Source organism: Poromitra crassiceps (assembly GCF_964638095.1).
Source record: "Poromitra crassiceps genome assembly, chromosome: 12".
Taxonomy (NCBI): domain Eukaryota; kingdom Metazoa; phylum Chordata; class Actinopteri; order Beryciformes; family Melamphaidae; genus Poromitra; species Poromitra crassiceps.
In genome coordinates this window covers 33590607-33612872 of record NC_139632.1, presented here as the reverse complement: position 1 = coordinate 33612872, position 22266 = coordinate 33590607, and the positions used below count along the sequence as shown (strand labels likewise).

Sequence of the window (22266 nt, the reverse complement as noted above, 5' to 3'; positions counted from 1 at the left end):
TTTGGTCAATACAACAGTATTTTCTACATTTTCACAGTCAAAATAAATTAACGCAGCAGTTGTGTGATGGTGCTAAATCACCTGGTTCTCAATGTGGGGTCCGTAGACCAGGAGTTCCAGGGGATCCCCTGCAAATTGATGAATTGTTAAATCATTATTTAATTTAGTTAAAACAATTGATAAAAAATAGTGTTTTGATCATCAAAACAGTAATTTCACTTGGCTATGGAATTCTGGACAAATTTCATATTTGGGTCTGAGACACAAAATACTGTTGCCCCAATGTGGACCAAATTCTCCTTGATATGAAAAACGTTACACACACAGGACACTACAAACTACAGACTACAGAAGGACTCCTGCGCATGCGTGGTGGTGGATAGCGGCTCTTTTGCGAACTAGTTTTTCACCTTTGAGTGATTCATCTGCTCAAACATAGAAGATCTCTGCTGCAACTCTTGACAGCTAGCAAGCAACTCTCCAACTCCTAAAGGCGCCTGGTCTGCTGCTGTGAAACAAGTAAGTTGACAGCGGTTTTGTCAGCAGCTGTGCGCTTTCCATGACACGTTTACATGCAATATGGAAAGAGAAAGGCTGCTTTTATCTGAGCGTTTCAATTCCCAGGCAGCAGGCGGGCTGTGGAGGGAGCTCGACCCTCCAAATTGTGCTCCGTTTTGGACTTCGAGCTGGTTAGCGCTAGCCTGACTTCTAGCGTCGCACGGCTAAGCTTTACATAAGATACTTCCTGTAGATCTGCCTGTCAGCCAGCTGCTCTTCCACAGCCTGGCCTGGAACATGTTCTGCTTTACTGTCAGTCTGGTCCGTGACAACCCCGTGTTTGTTTTCATCGCGGCGAGAGGAAAACATTGCTCGCTACGGGCTAGCTTGTAGCTAGCTAACTAATGATGCTCAGTCTCCCTGTGTGTTATCGGCTGTAACACGTCAGCTGCACTGTGTCTGAGCTGCTGTCTGCCTCTTTGTTGACTCCTACAATGTATTCCGTGGATATATCTGCCTGTCACCCAAATGCATGCGTTACATGTTCTTTAAGCAGCTGTTAAAAGGCACGGGGGTGGAGCCAGCCAGCTGCCATAATAGCTAGCTCCCTGCTGAGTGATGCTGCAACTGTGATGCACTCAGGCCTGCTGACAGAGTCAACAGTAACATTATTACCGTTTTTTCCTGATTGCTTTAATATTAGGCACTGTCTTTGAAACTATAGCGTTAGGCAATTCTTTTTTATTATACTACTGTTTATGTGTTTTGCAAAACTCTACATACAAAACCACAAATGCTTAAACCAAATCAACAAAATATACCTGTAGGCTACATATCTTTTGCAGAAGCAACACTTCACTCTCATTTTTACTTTTTGCGTCCGTACACTTTACACGTCCATTTGAATAAGCACACAAAGTGCTTTGGTACATACTGATAGTATATTATGAAAAACACTGTGGCTTTTTCTGTGTGGAGGCCAATAGGGCATAGCAGTTTGCAGTAAAGTTTAATTTACATACATAGTACACACACACACACACACACACACACACACACACACACACGTATCCAAATGTGTAAGTATGCATGTCATGTGTATTCTGAACAGAACGTATAAGGGGAAAAGTTTATTTTCTTTCTATAAATGTTCTATCACTCCTCAAACAATGAAAGCGCACGAGAAGAAAACAAAAACATTTTGTGCTAGAAAAAAAGAACAGAACAAAAATTAGGCTAAATCTCGCCGTCTTTGTGGGTCTGTCCATTAAGACTTCCTCCACATGCATCACATGCCATGTCGTCTTGAGGTAGGCCACGTGGGGAAACATGTCAGACTTATTGTAAAGCAGAGAATGTGCATTCAGTTTGGGACACTTGGTAAATGCATTGGCTACGAGTGTTAATGGTTTCAGATATAGTGCTGCAGCAAGACGCACTGCTTAAGCATTCAGAAAGAACTATAACTGCACAGCTGGACTGGGTGTGTTGGCGTTGTGTCTTGCATGGAGGCAATGACAGACAGCAGCTTTTCTTTACATCACAAGATGGTTCATGGCTCTTCATTCCTCGGTACGTCTTACAGTATGTGGGTGTGTAGGTTTGAACAGAGCTCAGTGGAGAAGAAATGCAGTCATCATCAAATAGGAAGTAGCACTCCCAACTTTTCTGCACCCACAGACTAGTCCAATGCTGCCTATGCTTACTTAGCTTATTTACAACCTCTTTTGCTTTGCTGCATCCTCTTACTATTTGCTGCAACATCCTGGTTTCTCCGTGCTTATCGTGCATTCCTTTATAACTGGGGACTGGTAATCTTACGACTTCAAAGGTCATGAGCTGGGCAGTGACGTCATCAGAGCTGGTATTTCCCATTCCAAACTCGTAGGAGTCTCAGCAGCCCCAACCTCAAAAATCCAAGATGGCTGCGCCGCACAACAACAGTAGTAGTAATCGTAGTAATATTGTTTAGCACTTCTGTTTTGTTTGTGTCTCATTAAATCAGCTGTACACACAGCACTGCCTAACTTCTATCTGTGTGGACATGAGGCTGCAGTGTTTGTATGCGCAAAATGCCACGAAATGCCATGTTGTCAATTGTTATTGCTAACAATGGCTAGCGACTGGATCTGACCAATGAACAGTGAACTTCCCAGCTCAAGTTTTCTGCAAATGGAACGCTAACAAAACGGATGTGATGTCACTTAGCCTCCACATCCCAGTTGTTTTGCGATAAAGGAACGCACGATTAGTGTCACGTTATCTTATCTTGTCACATTTATGCTGTTGCAGCTGTTCAATTAGTTTCCTCTCTTTGCCCCTTTAGCAGGTAACCCACTCAATGGCCTGTTGAGTCTTGACTGATGTATTCACTGTACAGCGGCCGGTGGAGTGCAGTGATAGTTTCCTGCACTGGTGTTGGGCATATTGATCGATGTGGAGAGTTGCTGGTCTCCATTTGAAAGGTGGTGCACTGCTTGCTAACTGTATGCTAAGCTAAATGTACCAAACCTTCAGAATGTCTCAGGTTGCTGGAATGAACAGGTCCTCACTGGGCCAGGCTTGAGCTCTGGCAGCGAGCCACAGAGGCCTTTTGTTGTGTTCTCCTGATGGAGACGTGTTTCACTTTCATGAAGGAGCTGGCCGACTTCAACAAGCTGCATTTCAAAACTCACCAACATCATGAAGGATCTTCAGCATTTGACACGTTTGATTCATCAAACTAATTTATCTGCATAAAGTCTCTGTGGTTCCGGCACTTGAAGTTGCGTGCTGCCAGTGTTGCACAGGTTATATTAGCGCTTTTAACAGAGTACAGTCTAAGCTGGCTTCACATGTATGGTGTGTACTGTTAGTCAGTGTCATACTGCTGAGTGAGTCTCTCTCTCACACTCACACACACACACACACACACAGGGAAAAGAAAATTGATGATGCCATGTGTTTGACTATGACAAGAATGTGTCCCTCTCTGCAGCATTAGGCTTCCACTATCATGCTTCCTTCTCATGTGGTTAGTTAGTTGTAGTGCAGAGGTTACTGCTGGCCAATGTGACAGTGTTTCCCCTACCATTCCTTTGGGGGAGGGGGGGGGGGGGGCTACCCACCCCCCTGTAAGAATCTAAATAATGTGCTTTTTTAAACGTTTCATTTCATCCCCCTGCCCCATAAGCCCCAAAGCAGCAAACCTAGGGGAAACACTGAACAACAAGCCACTGTAGGTTGGTTAAAGGATGGCTCAACCCACTTTGTCTCATTAATAATCTCAGTAATATAAGCACATGGGCAGTGTTTACCTTCTCTCTCTATTCTCCTCATGGAGATCTCCCTTTTCCTCCTCTGGCAAAGCGCTGTTGTTGACGTGTTTTCCGTCACAACGCGTCTGCGGAAGTTCTGCTCGAGATGCGAAATAAGCTCCGACGGCGGTTGTTTATTTTTGAAGTATGCATGAGCCTTAACGAGCCTTAATGACTTGCAGCTGGTGGGGGCGGAGTTTCTGCAGGAGCATTTTTCTCCATGCTGAGCAATTAATGGAAAAACAAAAGAGTAGCAGGAATGAGCCTGAAACAAACCCGGATGTTTTGCACTTCCGCTTCCTCGTCTCAGTCAGTTTTTTTGTATGGGGATTTCAGTGTAAAATAAGGTGTTAAAATAAGGTCTGCGCTGGTTAACAAAAGTTTATGAAACGGCAAACTTTGTGTTCAGCAAGATCATCTTCACAAATGTGGACCACTTTTAGGACTTTTGAAGCGTAAATGTGATTATTGTTAAATTGTGATTTTCAGAAAAGCTTCAAAAGTCATAAAAGTGGTCCTCATTTGTGAAGGTTATCTTGCTGAACATGAAGCTAGCTGTTTTATAAACTTTTAAAACTTTTGTTAACCACACGTTAACGGGCATTTAACTGAAATCCCCATACAAAAATCCCATTGACTTTAACAAGGAACTTTACAGCTGCATGTAGTCTTTGGTTAATGAATCAAAACCTTTCATCCTCTCACCAACCTTTCAGTCAATCCTGCACACCGACAACTGGGCTATTTTCTTTAACAAAATCGCTTTTCTTTTAACAAATTCCAAGTTCGGAAAAAAAGGCACGACAAGAAAAACCGCAATATTCTGTCAAATGTTGAGTCACTATGGTTCAGCCTGACACACCCACACAGATCTGATGTGTTGGTTTTGTGCCGACTGTCTCCACCGCCGGGCAGCCGCTCCCAGCTCTCACACACACACACACACACACACACACACACACACACACACACACACACACACACACACACACACACACACACACACACACACACACAGCGGCTGGTGAGAGGCTCTGCCAGCTCACTGTCTGGATTTACAGTACCATGTTTACAGACATGAAGACTGTCTGCATTTACAGATATGACTGTCCAACACCACGCCAGTCAATAAATCCTGCTGCGTGTATTGTGTGTGTAGTTACAGGATGTTGTGTACATGTACGCTTAACACAAAGGCATCAAGTTCTGCAGGATATTTAACACTTTAGAGAGGGAAAGTTCAACACAACCAAACCAGATGAGCCACTGGTAAATCTAAACTAAACATTGGAGACACTGGTTGTAGTTGGAGACCATTTTCCCTGTAGGTCCTTCAAAACGTTTATCATATTCCCTGTAGGTCCTTCAATACGTTTATCATTTTCCCTGTAGGTCCTTCAATACGTTTATCATTTTCCCTGTAGGTCCTTCAATACGTTTATCATTTTCCCTGTGGGTCCTTCAATACGTTTATCATTTTCCCTGTAGGTCCTTCAATACGTTTATCATTTTCCCTGTGGGTCCTTCAATACGTTTATCATTTTCCCTGTAGGTCCTTCAATACGTTTATCATTTTCCCTGTAGGTCCTTCAATACGTTTATCATTTTCCCTGTAGGTCCTTCAATACGTTTATCATTTTCCCTGTAGGTCCTTCAATACGTTTATCATTTTCCCTGTAGGTTCTTCCATACGTTTATCATTTTCCCTGTAGGTCCTTCAATACGTTTATCATTTTCCCTGTAGGTCCTTCAATACGTTTATCATTTTCCCTGTAGGTCCTTCAATACGTTTATCATTTTCCCTGTAGGTTCTTCAATACGTTTATCAGCGGGAATGTTAATTTTGATTTGCTTCCTTCTGCTCTGTGTAATTCAATTAGTGTGAGTGGAGCACATGACTATCGCTTCCTGTGTGTGTGTGTGTGTGTGTGTGTGTGTGTGTGTGTGTGTGTGTGCGCGTGCATGGTGTTGTGTGTATGAATGCCTATTGTATGCATGTATCCATTTGACTGTGTGAATGATCTTTTCATACATTGATCCTTTTGACTGTGTGCTTACATACAGCTGCGTGTGTGCTAGTTATGACTCTGTGTGCTTACATACAGCTGTGTGTGTGTTAGTTATGACTGTGTGCTTACATACAGCTGTGTGTGTGCTAGTTATGACTGTGTGCTTACATACAGCTGTGTGTGTGCTAGTTATGAATACTCATTTATGCGTTTGAGTTTGTGTGTGCTTTGTATGAAAGTAATTCATATGCATTTGTGTGTGTGTTGTTTGTTCCATTAGTTTAACAAACACTTTCTAACTGTATGATAAGCCCTGTAACATTTCATTTATATAGCACTTTTCAAAAACAAGGTTACAAAGTGCTTAAGAAAGTTTGAAACACTCAGCTGATTTTCAACCAGCTTTGTATCATTACAAAATCAGTAGTATATCTGAAAACTGTAAACAGTTTTGCAGTCAGTCATTTAGTTACTGATTAGTTATTTAGTTGATTTGAGTTCAGTTGTGGACCAGTGATGTCATTCATGCACAAATGACATCACTGTCTGGACATCACACTGTGATCCGCTGAGATTTAAGAGACTTATGTTAGAGCTCCACTACCAGCGTTTCATCCTGTTGCCATCAGCGTTGCTCCAACATGACCTTCTCCCTGCTCCACAGAGCACGTTGACTTTTGAATGGATTCACCACAAAACCAGTGAGTCTCGCTGGCCAGCCTTCCCTCCCTTCCGGGAGAGGAGTCTGGCGGCGCAGGTCTCCATTGTGGAATTGCGATGGGCGGCGCTTAGCGGCAGTGCCCTTGGAAAATAGTTTCCAACAATCCAACTTGCCATTTTCAGCGTCTAGCAACAAGCTATCATGTAGGTTTCTGTCGTTAGCTTGCTAGCTAGTTAGCGTTGTTGTTTTCACTGAGGCGGCATGGCACTATTTACAGCGAGACACAGGGAGGTAATAAAAGATTTATGAAAATGTTCAAAAAGTACTGAGAGACTCACCGATTTTTTTTTAATATTTATACTAATAGTTTTATATTGAAAACTCAGACCCAAATAGTATTGATACACTGACTGAAATAATTTCTCCAAGGCTGCACGTTTTCATCTGGGAGACTGTTGCCAACTTTGGTTGATGATGGACAGTATTTACCTTGTTTTTCAAAGCACTGTAATCATGGTACCACGGTAATCATGGTACCACGGTTTTAATGATAATGAAAATTTTAAACGGTGCGGTTATCGTAAGGAATTTTATCACAGTTATCATTCAAACCGGTTATCGTTACATCCCTAGTCGGAGCCAATGACAGAGCTTGTAATAAGCGGGGAGCGGACATCCGGCAGCGATAGGAGAGCAGCAGTAGAGCAGGGGAGGGCTTATCCCAGTAGCCTTTTTCCGTGTAGCCAGACTCCTCTCACGGAAGGGAGGTGAGGCTGGCCAGCGAGACTACCACAAAACAATCAGTTCAACTTTATTTCATTGAGGGAGAACATCACGTGCGTCAGCCATTGACTATTGAAGTTGAACCTCCTCTGCGATTCTTTGGCATGGACACAGCCATCGGACGCAACACGAGCAGTGGAGCATCTTTGCGTGCTGACAGCTGATGGCAACTCACTGCACCTAAGCCTGCTGAATATTTTTTTAGAAAATCACGCTGCTGCAGATTTACAATTATATTTACAAATTGGTCCTTTCCATGGACTGGTGTAATTAAATTGAAAGCAATATGGTGATTATAATAATAATAATGTTGGCCTAGATTTGGAATCTAAAAATATGACCTGCTGCAAACAGCACTGAAGAGCTGCTGGGTGTGATTCTGGAAACTTTCTACAGTAACAACTGGTTTGGTGTTTTCTTGTGCAGTACGACCAAAACACCTCACCGTACAACAAGCAGCATTTAGATTGAGATTCTGGTTGTTAGTTTTAAGACTTGCTCACTTTCCTATAATTCAGCATGTTGCAGAGCTGAGCAGAAGACAGGAAACCCAAAGTAGACATTTGATAATGATATGGACTGATGGAGGAAAGCAGCACATCTTAGTAGTTGTGATGCAGTAATCACCAAGGCACTGGCAATCAATCGAACTGGAGTTGGTCCCCGGGCACTGCACTGTCGCTGCCCACTGCTCCTAGCCTCCTGCCCACTGCTCCTAGCCTCCTGCCCACTGCTCCTAGCCTCCTAGTTCTGCCCACTGCTCCTAGCCTCCTAGCCTCCTAGCCTCCTAGCCTCTTAGTTCTAGGAGGTTCCTAGATGATGGGTCAAATGCAGAGGATGGATTTCCCCATGGGGACAACAATAAAGAAAAAACAAACAAACTTAAACTTAAATAATCGATTATCAAAATTCAGCAGTTTTTTTTAGATGACCTACTATGTTCCCTTTCTGCTTGTGCGAAATATGTTTTTTTTTGCACTTACAGTACTGTTAGAGGAGCTGCAGGATTATTGGCTCAAATGATAATCCTGTTTATTTTGCTATTGTTTTATTTTTTATTTTGATCATGGTTATGAATAAAGATCAATGATTTGAGGAGTGAAATTTTACTGCACTTTTTCAACACCTTGACTGTTTTCAACCACAGCAGGCATCAGGGGCGGACTGGGACCATAATTCAGGCCGGGCATTAGATACCATGCAGGCCAGGCCAACACACGCGGACACACATGCGAAAAATTTGGGCCGTTTGAAGCAAGATTTGGTGAATATAATGCTAACGTGAACTTACATGTTAAAATAATAAAATCAAACTGCTTAATCTCCACTTTAAACTGTATTGTGCAGTCCTACTGATAATCCCATAGCACATTAATGTGGAAGCAATAAGCATATAGCCTACATGTTTCACTTTATGCTCTGAAATTGTAGCCTACCTGAACTTTCCTGATTCTGATAAGTTCAACACCACCTCCAGCTCTGCAGGAGCACCTGCTGCAGTGCTAGTGCTGCTTCTGCCTCCTCCACTTTTGTGAAGAAAACCCCAAAAGCAATCCAACCCATACTTTCAGATTAGCCACTACTATTTACATTTGACCAATGGGATTTTTTTATATAGCCTAATATAAATAAATAAATACAGGCTCCTTGCTTTCCACCTCTCTGCACCTCTTTTCTTCTCCATTTTGGCACCATTGAACAGCAAGCCCTGCCCACCCGCACTGGGGTCCCAGCAGCTTCTGACTGAAAAGTTAACTCATTCCTCCCTGCCTGGCTACCTGCAGCCTGCAGCCTGCCTGCCTGCTATCTGCGCAACTAGGAACACTTATACATACTGGCCTGCTGTTCAGTAAAAACATTTTTTTGCAGGCAAGGCCAGGCCACCAGGCATTGGTCCGACGTGCCCGATTATGCAGTCCGCGCCTGGCAGGCATTCTAAATAAAAGGAAAATGTTTAGTTTGTCAGTGATTGGGTTGTGTGAAACTAAAGTTGCTATACAATAACCGATGAGTCACTGTGCAGCCTTAGTTGTAAGGTGAAAACATATATATTTTTGATGTTTCCCCCCAGTTTATATTTTTTGTTTTTGCCCAAATTAAATGTTTTATGGTCACTCATGATTCAGTGGGTGGCTGGTTGGCTTGGTTCCAGGCATAAAACTATATACTGTATAATGAATTTTCAAAATGTCATCTATGGAGAAAATGAATGGGGAATTCTCTGATGGAATGGGAGCTGAGAAAACGGTCACTCTCTATGATACAATTTCGGCCAATACCGATACTGATATTAACATCAGACTGATGCTGATATATTAAAAAATTACTAACATCGGCCGATACCGATATGATTGCCGATATATTGTGCATCCGTAGTCCATAAATATAGAAATGAAGCCACTTTTTCAAACCCACTTTTTATTCTCAAAATGCAGTTGCGGCAGCACTGAGACAACAACGCTGGACAGTGTGAAGTGACTGAACACACCCTAATCCTGTCCTGTGTGTTGTGTTTAGATCTGCAGGGCGGCGGAGCGGGCGAAGCAACACGGGGAGAGCGTGAAGCCCGGGCAGGCGGTCTCCCTGTCCCACCCTGAGCCAGTCAGAGGGGGCGGTCTCCCTGTCCCACCCTGAACCAGTCAGAGAGTCATGGATGACAGCTCGTCTCTGGGGAAAGTGGGCGGATCCACAGAGTCCGTGGCAACCGTCACCAGCGAGGAGTTTGTCCTGGTGCAGCCGAGTGGTGCCGGCTCGCCGCCCGGCTCTGGGGGCAAGCCCAGACTGAAGGTCAGAACACACACACACACACACACACACACACACACACACACACACACACACACACACACACACACACACACACACACACACACACACTTTGCATTAAAGTGACCACATGCACCAGGGTCAGTCCCTTCACGAACTGCAGTGGGAATAATAATAGTAATAATGACGAATTGTGTGTATATAGCACACTTTTGCTTTTTAAAACATGGAATTTCACAGAATTAAATTAAATTAAAATTCCGCGCGGGGGGGGGGATGCGGGGTTGCGGGACTACTCAAAAATGTTTAATTTGTTTATATCTGCCTCCTGGTGCAGCATGATGTCACCATTTACTTAGAGCTCCTTTAAAAATGTCAGTAAATGCCTCATCTTGCTTGTTTCCTATCCAGGAGTTTTGTTTTGACATGCTTCCTGTTTGATTTGTGCGTTTCCTTATTGGATCTGTGCACTTACAGTAACTTGATCTTCGTCTATGTTTCTGTCTTTGATGCTACACATGGATTGATCTTCATCTATGTTTCTGACATGGATTGCAGATTTCATTGATGCTTTGTTTCTAATGTGGACAAAAGGGTATGAATGCTTCCCTTCCTCAGATGGCGGTGAACGGCAGCGAGCAGCTGGAAAAAGCCATGGAGGAGGTGTTGGATGATGACGAGGTGAAGGAGGAGAAGAGCAGCGTGGAGCAGATGGAGAAGCATAGCGGGCGGGGTCCGGTCTTCGAGCCCACACCTGCAGGTACACAGTCTGGATCTGTACCGTCCAATCACAGTGTCAGTGTGTTTTAGGGCTGTGCAATTAATCAAATTTTAATCTCAATTACAATTTTGGCTTCCCACAATTATGAAAACAAGATGATCGAGATGAAACAATATTTTTTTATATATGTATTATTTATTTTAGTTAGCATATATATATATATATATATATATATATATATATATATATATATATATATATATACAAGTTTGGAAGTCACTAAGTCACCCAGGCCAAGTTGGGAACCCCTAAGTCATTAAGTCACCAACTCCTAAGTCATCCAAGTCCAGCGCCAAGTTGGGAAGCGCCAGCCGTAAGTCACTAAGTCACCAAGTCACCAACCACTAAGTCACCAACCCCTAAGTTACTAAGTCACCAACCCCTAAGTCACTAAGTCACCAACCCATAAGTCAGTAAGTCACCAACCCATAAGTCATCCAAGTCCACCGCCAAGTTAAGTCACTAAGTCACCCAGGCCAAGTCGGGAAGCGCCAGCCGTAAGTCACTAAGTCACCGTATAAACCCCTAAGTCACCCAAGTCCGGAAGCGTGAGTCGCCGCAAGACGCCATAAGTCACTAAGTCACCAAGGCTGAAGGCCAGGCCAAGTTGGGAAGCTGTTGGAGTCGCTGTAAAGATGCCAAGTTAAGGGCCAATTAACTTCTGGAAATTAGATCTTCCTTTTGGGGGATTCTCTCTAGCCCAAATAGATGCCGCCCTCTCGCCTAAAGAGGAGCGCCATCTTACAATGGAGTCATACGCCAAAGTACTTGCCATGCACGCCACTTGCTAAATAAAGTCCCTTGTTAAACCTTACCGACCGGTCTCTCATGATTGATTGATATATATATATATATATATATATATATATATATATATACTTTTATTTTAATTTACTTTTGTTTCTCAGTTCAATTATATTTAAATTTCCAATAAATCCAGTCCGATACACGTCCAGTGGCCAGCTGCTTCTTTACACCTGGCAGCGAGGAGTTTTCCAACCACACATTAATATATTCACCATGTTCACACTACCAGTCAAAAGTCTGGACACACCACATTTTTCTTTATTTTTACTATTTTCCACATAGTCAATAATAGTAAAGACATCAATCAAAACTACGAAATAACACAAATGGAATTATACAGTGACCAAAAAAGTGTGAAACAAATCAAAACTGAGCTTATATTTTAGATTGAATGTAGCTGCCCTTTGCCTTGATGGAAAGGCAAAGGCGTTTTTGTTACTCTATTAGGACTGCAGCTGAAGGTTTCCCAATTCAGATTTTTTTCCCTGCCTCCCATGTGACTCACATCTGGTGTTTTCTAATCAGTGTGAACAGTCAAAAGCTGCATGGAGTCACATGTTTTCAGTTCTCCTCTACATCACATGGGTATGTGGTGTGAAATCATATCCCACGCCATGAGACTTACATACTACCTACAAATGTGAATGCCTCAGCGTTGCCATGGTGACAACTACATTTGATGTCATTAATTCAGACAAAAGTCAAAGACAGAGAGAGTAACCAAAATGTACTGACAAAAGCAGATGTGAGGTCAGTTCATATTGGTATGGGATGTGAGCTGTATCCCACAATTTGAACAGTCACTCTAAAAGGAGATTTCGGCCAAGACTACCAGTCAAAACTGATTGAATGTGTTTTTCATTCTCTTAAATCCATTTGGATCTAAAGGCTTCTGCTTGAAAGCTTGCATTGAGTTTCTTAGACAAATATCTATTAGTCCCCTTGTCAACTGGATTTTAACATCTCCAGTGTTGGATCAGGGCATGTGAGGCAGGGCGAGGATTCACTGGATTTTAACATCTCCAGTGTTGGATCATGGCATGTGAGGCAGGGCGAGGATTCACTGGATTTTAACATCTCCGGTGTTGGATCATGGCATGTGAGGCAGGGCGAGGATTCACTGGATTTTAACATCTCCGGTGTTGGATCAGGGCATGTGAGGCAGGGCGAGGATTCACTGGATTTTAACATCTCCAGTGTTGGATCAGGGCATGTGAGGCAGGGCGAGGATTCACTGGATTTTAACATCTCCGGTGTTGGATCAGGGCATGTGAGGCAGGGTGGGATTCACTGGATTTTAACGTCTCCAGTGTTGGATCAGGGCATGTGAGGCAGGGTGGGATTCACTGGATTTTAACGTCTCCAGTGTTGGATCAGGGCATGTGAGGCAGGGCGAGGATTCACTGGATTTTAACATCTCCAGTGTTGGATCAGGGCATGTGAGGCAGGGCGAGATTCACTGGATTTTAACATCTCCAGTGTTGGATCAGGGCATGTGAGGCAGGGCGGGGATGACAGAGAGCTTCCTTGGATGAATAAAGGTTAAAACACCAGGGGAAACAGAATCTATCTGTATCAAAATCCAGTTATGCTGTATGAGATTAGCGAGGCCGCTATCTGAACTCTGACGTTGGCTGCCCTCGTCTGGATATCGGCAAGGACAGACCGGCTCCGCCCACGTGAGCTGAGCTGATATCAGTGTGTCGCTGTCGACAACACAGAAACACAGCGCTATGTGTTCCTGCAAGGCATTCAAGCTGCCAAGGTTACAGGTTCAATTCCCACTGAGACTGCTCATAATGACAGTACAACACTGCACACATGCTACTGTAAAGTGCCATACTTTGGTTCCCTGCAGGAATCTATAGAGAGTCACCTGAGAGGTGAGGCAGTGAGATTCTGTGATTTTGGTGCCCTGCTGGGACTGCCTTTGGTTTTGCTTCCACATCCGTTCCAGTCTGAAAAGTCTGGAATCATTAGGAAACCGCCGACTAAACAAACATCAAAACTGCTTATCTGAAGGGATTCAAACTCACAAAACCCCCAAACTCCTGAGTCTAAGTTAAAGTCGAGCTGAATCCAAAATTACTTTTCTTTTCTTTTAGTTCAAATACCTGGGTATGCAGTGCACCTATTTAATAATGTATGCAAACAAAATCACAACAATCTAATTTCTTTAGTTTTTCACACTTTTTTACATCAAAAGTTCATTTGTCAAGATTTCATTGATAACAGAAATTTACAGTTTGCTGACGTCACCTAGTACTACAGTATCAAATTTCTACCCCATTTCAACCAATCATATCACGACATGGCAGCTGTCAATCAAATCTTCATTTCAGGATAATTTTCTCTTCCAAATGAAGTAGAAAATGGCGCCTAGTGCCTGTCATCTGGCAGAATTCGTATCCCATAAACTAACTACTAACTTGGCCAATTGCATGAAACAGGAACAAAAAACAAAAACAATAATCTCTAAGAATGCAAAGAAATGTAACTGGCTCGTTAAAACGCGCATTCCAGGAATATCGTATTTACAGAAATAGCGTGAATGGCGCGCGCTTGAGAGCGTGGTAGTCAGGGGTCGCCCCTCGGAGATTCCAGGCGGGCGGGCAGCACCTATGGATCGGATTGTCCGCTCGCTCCGCACGAAGCAGCTTGGCTGCCTGGTACTCTGCGGATCCCACTCGCATAGCACGACAACAGGCTGAATCCCACTCGATTTGGGGGTGGAACACGCCATGATTGACCAATGCCAGCCAGTCGACAGAATTGTCAAATCAAAACATCGACACCGTATATGGTCCGCCTCTCAATTTGTTTTCAGTCTTCGACGCTCGCGCTAGTGCATTCCGTTCCGCTTCACGTCGACTTTAAGAGTGTATTTTGGTAGCAGAAAATAGTATGGCGCAGGAAAATAAAATAAAATGCGAACACCCAAATAGAACAGAAAATAAGCAAAGATAGACATAACAGTAGTACATGGAAACATAATGAAACAGAATATAAATAATTGTGGGGTTATGCTGCCAACCATTTTAACAGGTTAGGTAGACTGTAAGAGTAGGACGTGTGGGGGCACGGTGGCTCAGTGGTAGAGCTGTCGCCTCACAGGTAGAAGGTCCTGGGTACGATTCCCACCTGGGACGCTGTGAGTGCTGAAGGAGTGCGTGCCCGTCCGCATGTCCTCGAGTGCCCACCGCCCGGGTGGGGTCGTCAAAAGGGCCTTTCTGTGTGGAGTTTGCATGTTCTCCCCGTGCCCCCTGGGGGTTTCCTTCATATAGGAACCCCACACCAAAACATGCAGTAACCTGGTCGCTGAAGTGGTGCCTCCTCTGGTCGTTTGGGGTGCCTGTTCGGAGGGAGGGGAACTGGTTGGAATAGCGTGATCCTCCCACGTGCTATGTCCTACCGGTGAAGCTTCCCCTGTCAGGTGAAAAGAAGCGGCTGGCTAACTGCCCATGTGTCGGAGGAAGCATGGAGCCAGTTTCGGCTCTCTCCAGATTGGCAGAGGGTGGAGCAGCAACCAGGATAAATAAATTAAAATTAGCACTAACGGGGGATAAAAATGGGATAAAAAATCGGGAAAAAGAAAAAAAGAGTAGGACGTGTGGTAAAGAAATGTATTACCGGTATTTAAATTTATGGATTTACTTAAGATGTTACCTTCTCTAGGGCTTTTCACACTACATGCTCTTAGCCCTGGGCTATCTATGCCCTGGGCTAAGAGTAGGGCTAAGATAGCCCCAGGCTAACCTAGCCCCTTTTCACACACACACACACACACATTGTTAACAATGCGTGGTGGACATGGAAAGTCGGGCTTATCCCCGAAAAGTCTGGGATAACAGGCTAAGAGACTGACTTAACTTAACTGGCTAAGTGTAGTGTGAAAAGCCCTTCTTAGTGATTACTTACATTTGGATGACTAGATATTAAGTTAGTGCTGTAGATGTAAACCTAAGTAAATATATGTATATAAAGTATGTATATATAAATATATGTATATAAATATACGGTAAGTATGTACCGTAAATTCCGGACTATAAGCCGCACCTTTTTTCCCGTTTTTTGGCCTTTTTTGGCCCCTGCGGCTTATATAACGGTGCGGCTTATCTATGGATTTAAAAAAAAAAAAAAAAAAAAAAAAAAAAAATCTCTCTTTTTTAGCACTCTTTCTAACTATAAATCCTATATAACTATAATACGTTTTAATTTCCTCTCTTGCCCTCTTTTCACCACACTGTATGACACTGTATGACACTGTGTGCACTGTAAAAAACAACACAGGTGGTGTTGTGTTATGTTGTTTTGTTGAAATGTTAATAAATGGGAGCTTCCTCAAACAGCCATCTCTTTCCCGACAATCCCCTCTGTGCATGAACCCTTACATATGGTAATTAAACATTAAAACACAATAAAATAAAAAAAATAATAATAATAATACCATTAAAACACCCGCGGCTTATAGTCCGGTGCGGCTTATATAAGAAAAAAATAGTCAACTTTGCAGGTGCGGCTTATACACCGGTGCGGCTTATAGTCCGGAATTTACGGTATGATATGTTTGGTGTATTACGAGCCTGGCAAACAAGTGCAACAAGAAGAAACAATGGTCAGCCTGTAGCGCAACTGAAATTTGGAAAAATTGATTATTATTCTCAATGGGATGATGTGATTTAAAGTAAAATAAACCCCACAAAAACTGCTTATTTCTCATTTTACACACTGCTGTAGAGGGAACTTAATGACACGGATGCTGTCATATTTCTTCCCCATGTTCTCAGTCAGTGGTGGAAGTGTTTTGGTGAATGATCAGAGGAAGCGGTTTATACACTCTCATTGTTCTACTTCCTGTTTGTCAAGTGTGAAAGTGGGTCAAAGGTCACGTCAGACAAGACCCCTCACTTCCTCTGTCGCTCTGTGGCTTTCTCTTTCTCTTCCTCGCTTCTTTGTTTCTCTCAAAACATATAGCATGTGGGCAAGAGAACAAAAACACCACATGTTTAACTTTGAACTCATTATATCATATCTGTTACATAATCGACGACACAGATCCCGCCATATTACAGAGTGAATATCAGCTATCTTTGTGTTTCAACTTTAAAAAGCTCCGACAGTTACCACCTTCATATCTTGAGTTTCCAAAGTAACACGAGGCAAAGAACAGAGTTGCAGGGAGCATTGTTTCAAACCTGTCAAAGTATTTCATGCTGCAGTGCGAGGGGAACAGAAGTGTGATAATAACACTGACAGACTGAAGAGGAGCTGTGGCAGAAAGGATTGAGTGCAAACAGAACTATTCAGTAAAGTAGAATAGATTCAGCACTTCTACAACACTCTCAACAAAAACCTGACGATGTGTGACTTCACAAAGCTGCTGTTTATGGCAGCTGCAAGTGCTTCTGTGCACAAGTATTTTCCACTGCCAAAGCAAATCTAATGCCTGGCTCAGAATGGGCCTTTGGGGGCGTGACTACGCACGCTTATGGCTTTTGCACACCAAAGTCCGTATTTTTCGTCGGAAATTGTCGCACGTTAAAAAATAAATACGACCTAATGTTGTGTCACTCGCATTTACACACTGACTCCGAAACCTTCGTCATTAAAGTTTTAGGAACAGGTTCGAGGTTTCTGTGTGTGACGACTTTTTTTCCGGATGACGGATAAAAAACCCCGCAATGGACTCTGTGTGTAAACTCCTTTACTCTTGTGCCTACATGTGACTTTTGGGTTAGTGTATAGTCAGGGTTAATCAGGGTTAGTAGTAATATAGTATATATACTGTATATATACAGTATATATATATATAATATAGTCAGGGTTATCCTGAACACAAATATATCAGTCATTGTCAGAAATGATGGAGCAATCTGTTTTCACAGCATTTCAATGCACAATTGTGAGACTTTAGCTTTGAAATTCTCTAAATTGATACAGTAAGAAATGCTTGATTTCGAGTAGTCAATCAGTCATAGTCAGGATTTTGTTTTGGCCTTGGGCCTTTGTGGAGTGGCTAAAACCGCCATCTCTTTCTCTATGGAGGAAACACCCTGGACGTGTAAACATTCAGTCAGCAGCCTTGACCACAACACCACCTGTGTGCCCCTCTGTCCCCAGAGGCATCTGTGTGTCCGGCGGCGCCCGCCCCAGAGGAGGACAGTGTCCAGTTCAGCAAGCTGTCCTACCTGGGCTGCACCTGGGTCAAAGCACCACGCAACGAGCCAGAGGCCCAGAGAGCCATGGCCACCCTGCGGGCCGAGAGCGCCATCCCCATCCCCGTCACGCTGCACGTCCCCACAGGCCCCGACGGCTCCGTCAGGTCAGCCACAGAGAGAGAAAGAGAGAGAGAGAGTGTGTGTGTGTGTGTGTGTGTGTGTGTGTATGAGAGACACACAGAGAGACAGAGCCTGGGTCAATAAGATAGGCATTATTTTGTAATGGTATATAGTGATGGGATGATCTGTTTATTTCACAATTCAAGATGATATCATAGTTGATATGGGGTTCATGATTCAATACAACCAGGATACAAAGTGATAAATAAAAGTTCAATCAAACAAAGTCTGGCTATGCAAAATGATTCATTTCTGAGACACAAATCTTTCTAGTGATGCCATTGGCTGCTAAAATGTAAACAACAATTTAAAAATGTTGTGACAATAATATAGTTTGGATGGAGCGCTTGTGAAACTGATGGTCAAGCGTCTCATTTGTGATTACTACAGCAGAATAAAATGGAGCCGATATCACAATTAATTTTTCTGACCCACGATACGCATCGTCACATTTTGATATCTCTCATTTCGATATATTGTCCCATCGAATAGTATAGTATATAATATAGTATATAATATAGTATAGTATAGTATAGTATATCATAGTATAACATAGAATAGTATAGTAGGTATAGTATAGTAGGGCAGCCAGGAGGTAGAGTCCCTGTCTATCAACACTAGGGTCGCAGGTTCAAGCCCCCGTGTTACCTGTGGCGTGGTCGGGCGATGCGTTCATACAGCACATTTGGCTGTGTCTGCGGATGGGAAGCCAGATTAAGAGTATGTCCTGGTCGCTGCACTAGTGCCTCCTCTGTTCAGTTGGGGTGCCTGTTCAGGTGGGAGGGGAACTGGGGGGAATAGCATGATCCTCCCATGCGCTACCTCCTGCCGGTGAAACTCCTTGCTGGCAAGTTTATTTGTATAGCTTGCACAGAGGCAATTCAAATTGCTTTACATAACATGGATAGAAGGAAGAAAGCAGAATGTTACAAGGTCAAATATAAGACCCAAAAGGTCACAGTGCAAAATTATTAACATATTTTTACTTTGTGAGTGAAATCACATGCAGCATTTACTGTATGTTAGTACTACTTCTGGAGCTCTCTCGTATAAAACATATCGCTGTTCCACAGATCACGTCCTAATTTTGGCTTGTTTGAACCATTCCCCATACTGCCGTTCCACGGGGTCAGGTGGAAATAAGCAGTTGGTCATTGCACATCTATCAGAGGAAGCATGTGCTAGTCTACAACTCTCTCCAGGCAGGCAATCTAAAAAAATAATACAAAAAAATACAAAAGTCATAGTATAGTATAGTATGAGCTCTGGTACAGTAGAAAGATGAAAGTACTGGCCACAGCAAAAATCCTCACCAGTGTTTTAATTTAAATGAAGGAGTCATCAGCATGTTTTAGTGGAGGTTTGTTTCAGTTTGTTCCTGAAGCAGAATGAAATGAGTTGATCATCAGGAGAGAAACTGAACCGTACTGAGGGAGCATGATGAGTTCAGCTACGCCACAGAGGAAATGACACCCTGTGGAAAATGTTGATGTAGGTTGAAATGTGGCTTCACCCAGTAATCTCGTGATTACATGGCAGTTTGAATATTTTATTTATTTATAACTCATTTATAACCTATATGCTAGGTTGATTTATAACATTTATAACCCATATGCTAGGTTTATTTAGAACTAATTTATAACCCATATGCTAGGTTTATTTAGAACTCATTTATAACCCATATGCTAGGTTTATTTAGAACTCATTTATAACCCATATGCTAGGTTTATTTAGAACTCATTTATAACCCATATGCTAGGATTATTTAGAACTCATTTATAACCCATATGCTAGGTTTATTTAGAACTCATTTATAACCCATATGCTAGGTTTATTTAGAACTCATTTATAACCCATATGCTAGGTTTATTTAGAACTCATTTATAACCCATATGCTAGGATTATTTAGAACTCATTTATAACCCATATGCTAGGTTTATTTAGAACTCATTTATAACCCATATGCTAGGTTTATTTAGAACTCATTTATAACCCATATGCTAGGTTTATTTAGAACTCATTTATAACCCATATGCTAGGTTTATTTAGAACTCATTTATAACCCATATGCTAGGTTTATTTAGAACTCATTTACTGTATAACCCATATGCTAGGTTTGGGCGTATCCTTGTTAAAACATGTCACCCACCTATGAAGTGAAATAACTTGATGAGTGGATGCGATTGGTCAATTCACACTAATTATATCAGTGTCTCAAAAGGAATGTCATAATAATGAATGTCTTCTTCACACCTTCATTCGTGCGGTCAGGATCGTGGACCAGGCGTCGGGCACAGAGATCGCCTGCTTCCCCATCTACAAGGTGCTGTTCTGCGCCCGCGGCCGCGAGGGGGTGCTGGAGAGCGACTGCTTCTCCTTCACAGAGAGCTACCGCAGCTCCGAGGACTTCCAGATCCACGTCTTCTCCTGCCACATCAAGGAAGCTGTGAGTCACTAAACCACTCAACCGGATGGACAAACCCCCGTCTTTGTTTGTCACACCATTTAGCATGCACACACGTGCACGGCAGCCAGTACACACACACACACACATGCTTTAGAGGCGCCGTGAAATTTGTCCTCCGCGTTTGACCCATCCTGGCTCGTCCTCCTCCTCCATGGTTCAGGCCAGGAGAGGTGAAGCTGCAGTGAAGCACCCGGGGACCAACTTCTTCCAACCGCCGCTGGTCAGTCGATAATCTTCTGCATGTTTTTAGTTGGGGGTTATATATGGAGGAACCCCAGAGAGCACGGGGAGAACATGCAAAATCTACACAGAAATCCCTTTGGACAATATAGCCCACCTGGGCAGTAGGCACCGAAGACATGGTGGGAACAGCGCCCACAGCGCCCCAGGCTGGAATCGAACCCAGGACCTTCTACCTGTGAGGCGACAGTGCTACCACTGTGCCACTGTGCCCCCTAGTCAGTCAGTCTCTCTCTCTCTCTCTCTCTCTCTCTCTCTCACACACACACACACACACACACACACACACACACACACACACACACACACACACACACACACACACACACACACACACACACACACACACACACACACACACACACACAGCAGCTAAACACTGTGGTCACTTACCCTGTGAGGTTCACACACAGTTGGCTTTGGAGGGAAAGCGATAACTTCTCTACAATACACTCATTATTATCAGAAAGATTGAGGTATTGGCTCCTAGATTGTGGTCTGGATTTGGTTGGTCTGAGTGGTTTGAACCAGAACCACAACCTAGATGACCTAATGTGCAACACTTGTTACATTACAGAATTAGGAAAAATGGCAGATCGTAGAGAATTGGGGGACAAAATTATTTACAAACCGTACAGTGGCACACGATGCACACCGTTTTGCAGATTGAACACACACCCCACCTTGTTCTCCAGTGTTGTCAGTGACCAATGGGACTCCAAGCTGGTGTCACATTACTTGTGATTGGTGGAGCTGACTACAGGGCCCAAAGTGTCAGGAATAGGAAGCCTACAGTAGAATATGACTACAAGAAAATCAAGTAGTAATGACATTTAATGGAATATAATGTAACAGTATCTAACCATAATGTAGTATAGTATTCTCTACTGTCTGCTGTCATTACTGTCTTTGCTCAGCCAGCAGGGGGCTCTGTGCCTCTCTCTAATCTGCTCTGTGTTCAAATTCACACAGTTAAAGAGAAATATCGCCTAAATCTGAGCTGGCTGCTGCTGTAATTCTACTTTAGTATACTCTATTCTACTCTTCTCTAGTCTACTATATTTTATTATATTATATTCTACTATAATACACTATATTAATACTCTTATTAGTGTACTCTATTCTATACTCTACTCTATTCTCCTCTACTCTAGTATACTGAAGTATACTCTACCTAATCTAGTATACTCTCCTTTCCTCTTTTCTCCTCTAGACTCTATATTACTCTCCTCTACTCTATGCTACTCTAGTATCTACTCTCTTGCTTCACTCTATTCCATTTTGTTCTGTTATGTTCTTCTCTATTGTATGCTGAATTCTTCTTCTGTGGGTCTCTGTCTCTCCTCTGTGCTGACTCTTCTTCTTATGCTGTTGTTTTTTGCGGTGCAGGTCAGTCGGATCCTGTATAGTTTCTCCACGGCGTTCCGTCGCTCGTCTCGGCCGGCGGACGGCCGGGACGCGCCGCTGAGTGGCCCGCTGGACAGCGACACCTTCACCTTCACCGTCTGCCTGGAGGTCAGGGAGGACGATGGCAAGGGAAACTACAGGTAGAGACATGCACACGCTCACTCACTCACTCACTCACTCACTCACTCTAGCACTGTGTTATCAGCTCAGTCT

The 22266-nt window shown here is 43.1% G+C and overlaps 1 protein-coding gene across 6 annotated transcripts in view; it reads left to right on the top strand.

Moving 5' to 3' along the window:
* The first annotated feature begins 422 nt into the window (after positions 1 to 422).
* The window catches only part of rabgap1l (RAB GTPase activating protein 1-like), a 206983-nt gene continuing 185139 nt past the window's right edge, over positions 423 to 22266 (top strand). For 4 of the 6 annotated variants that reach the window (XR_014553200.1, XR_014553201.1, XM_083647093.1 and 1 more), the window contains exons 1-6: positions 423 to 519; positions 9765 to 10034; positions 10608 to 10773; positions 17722 to 17923; positions 20211 to 20385; positions 22036 to 22193. Coding sequence is in view for 4 of the 6 variants with exons in the window: in XM_083647093.1 (XP_083503219.1) it covers positions 9897 to 10034; positions 10608 to 10773; positions 17722 to 17923; positions 20211 to 20385; positions 22036 to 22193 (839 nt within the window). In the remaining 2 variants the exon portion in view is untranslated. The remainder of the gene's footprint in view (positions 520 to 9764; positions 10035 to 10607; positions 10774 to 17721; positions 17924 to 20210; positions 20386 to 22035; positions 22194 to 22266) is intronic. The other 2 variants (XM_083647095.1, XM_083647094.1) reach the window with 1 other exon arrangement.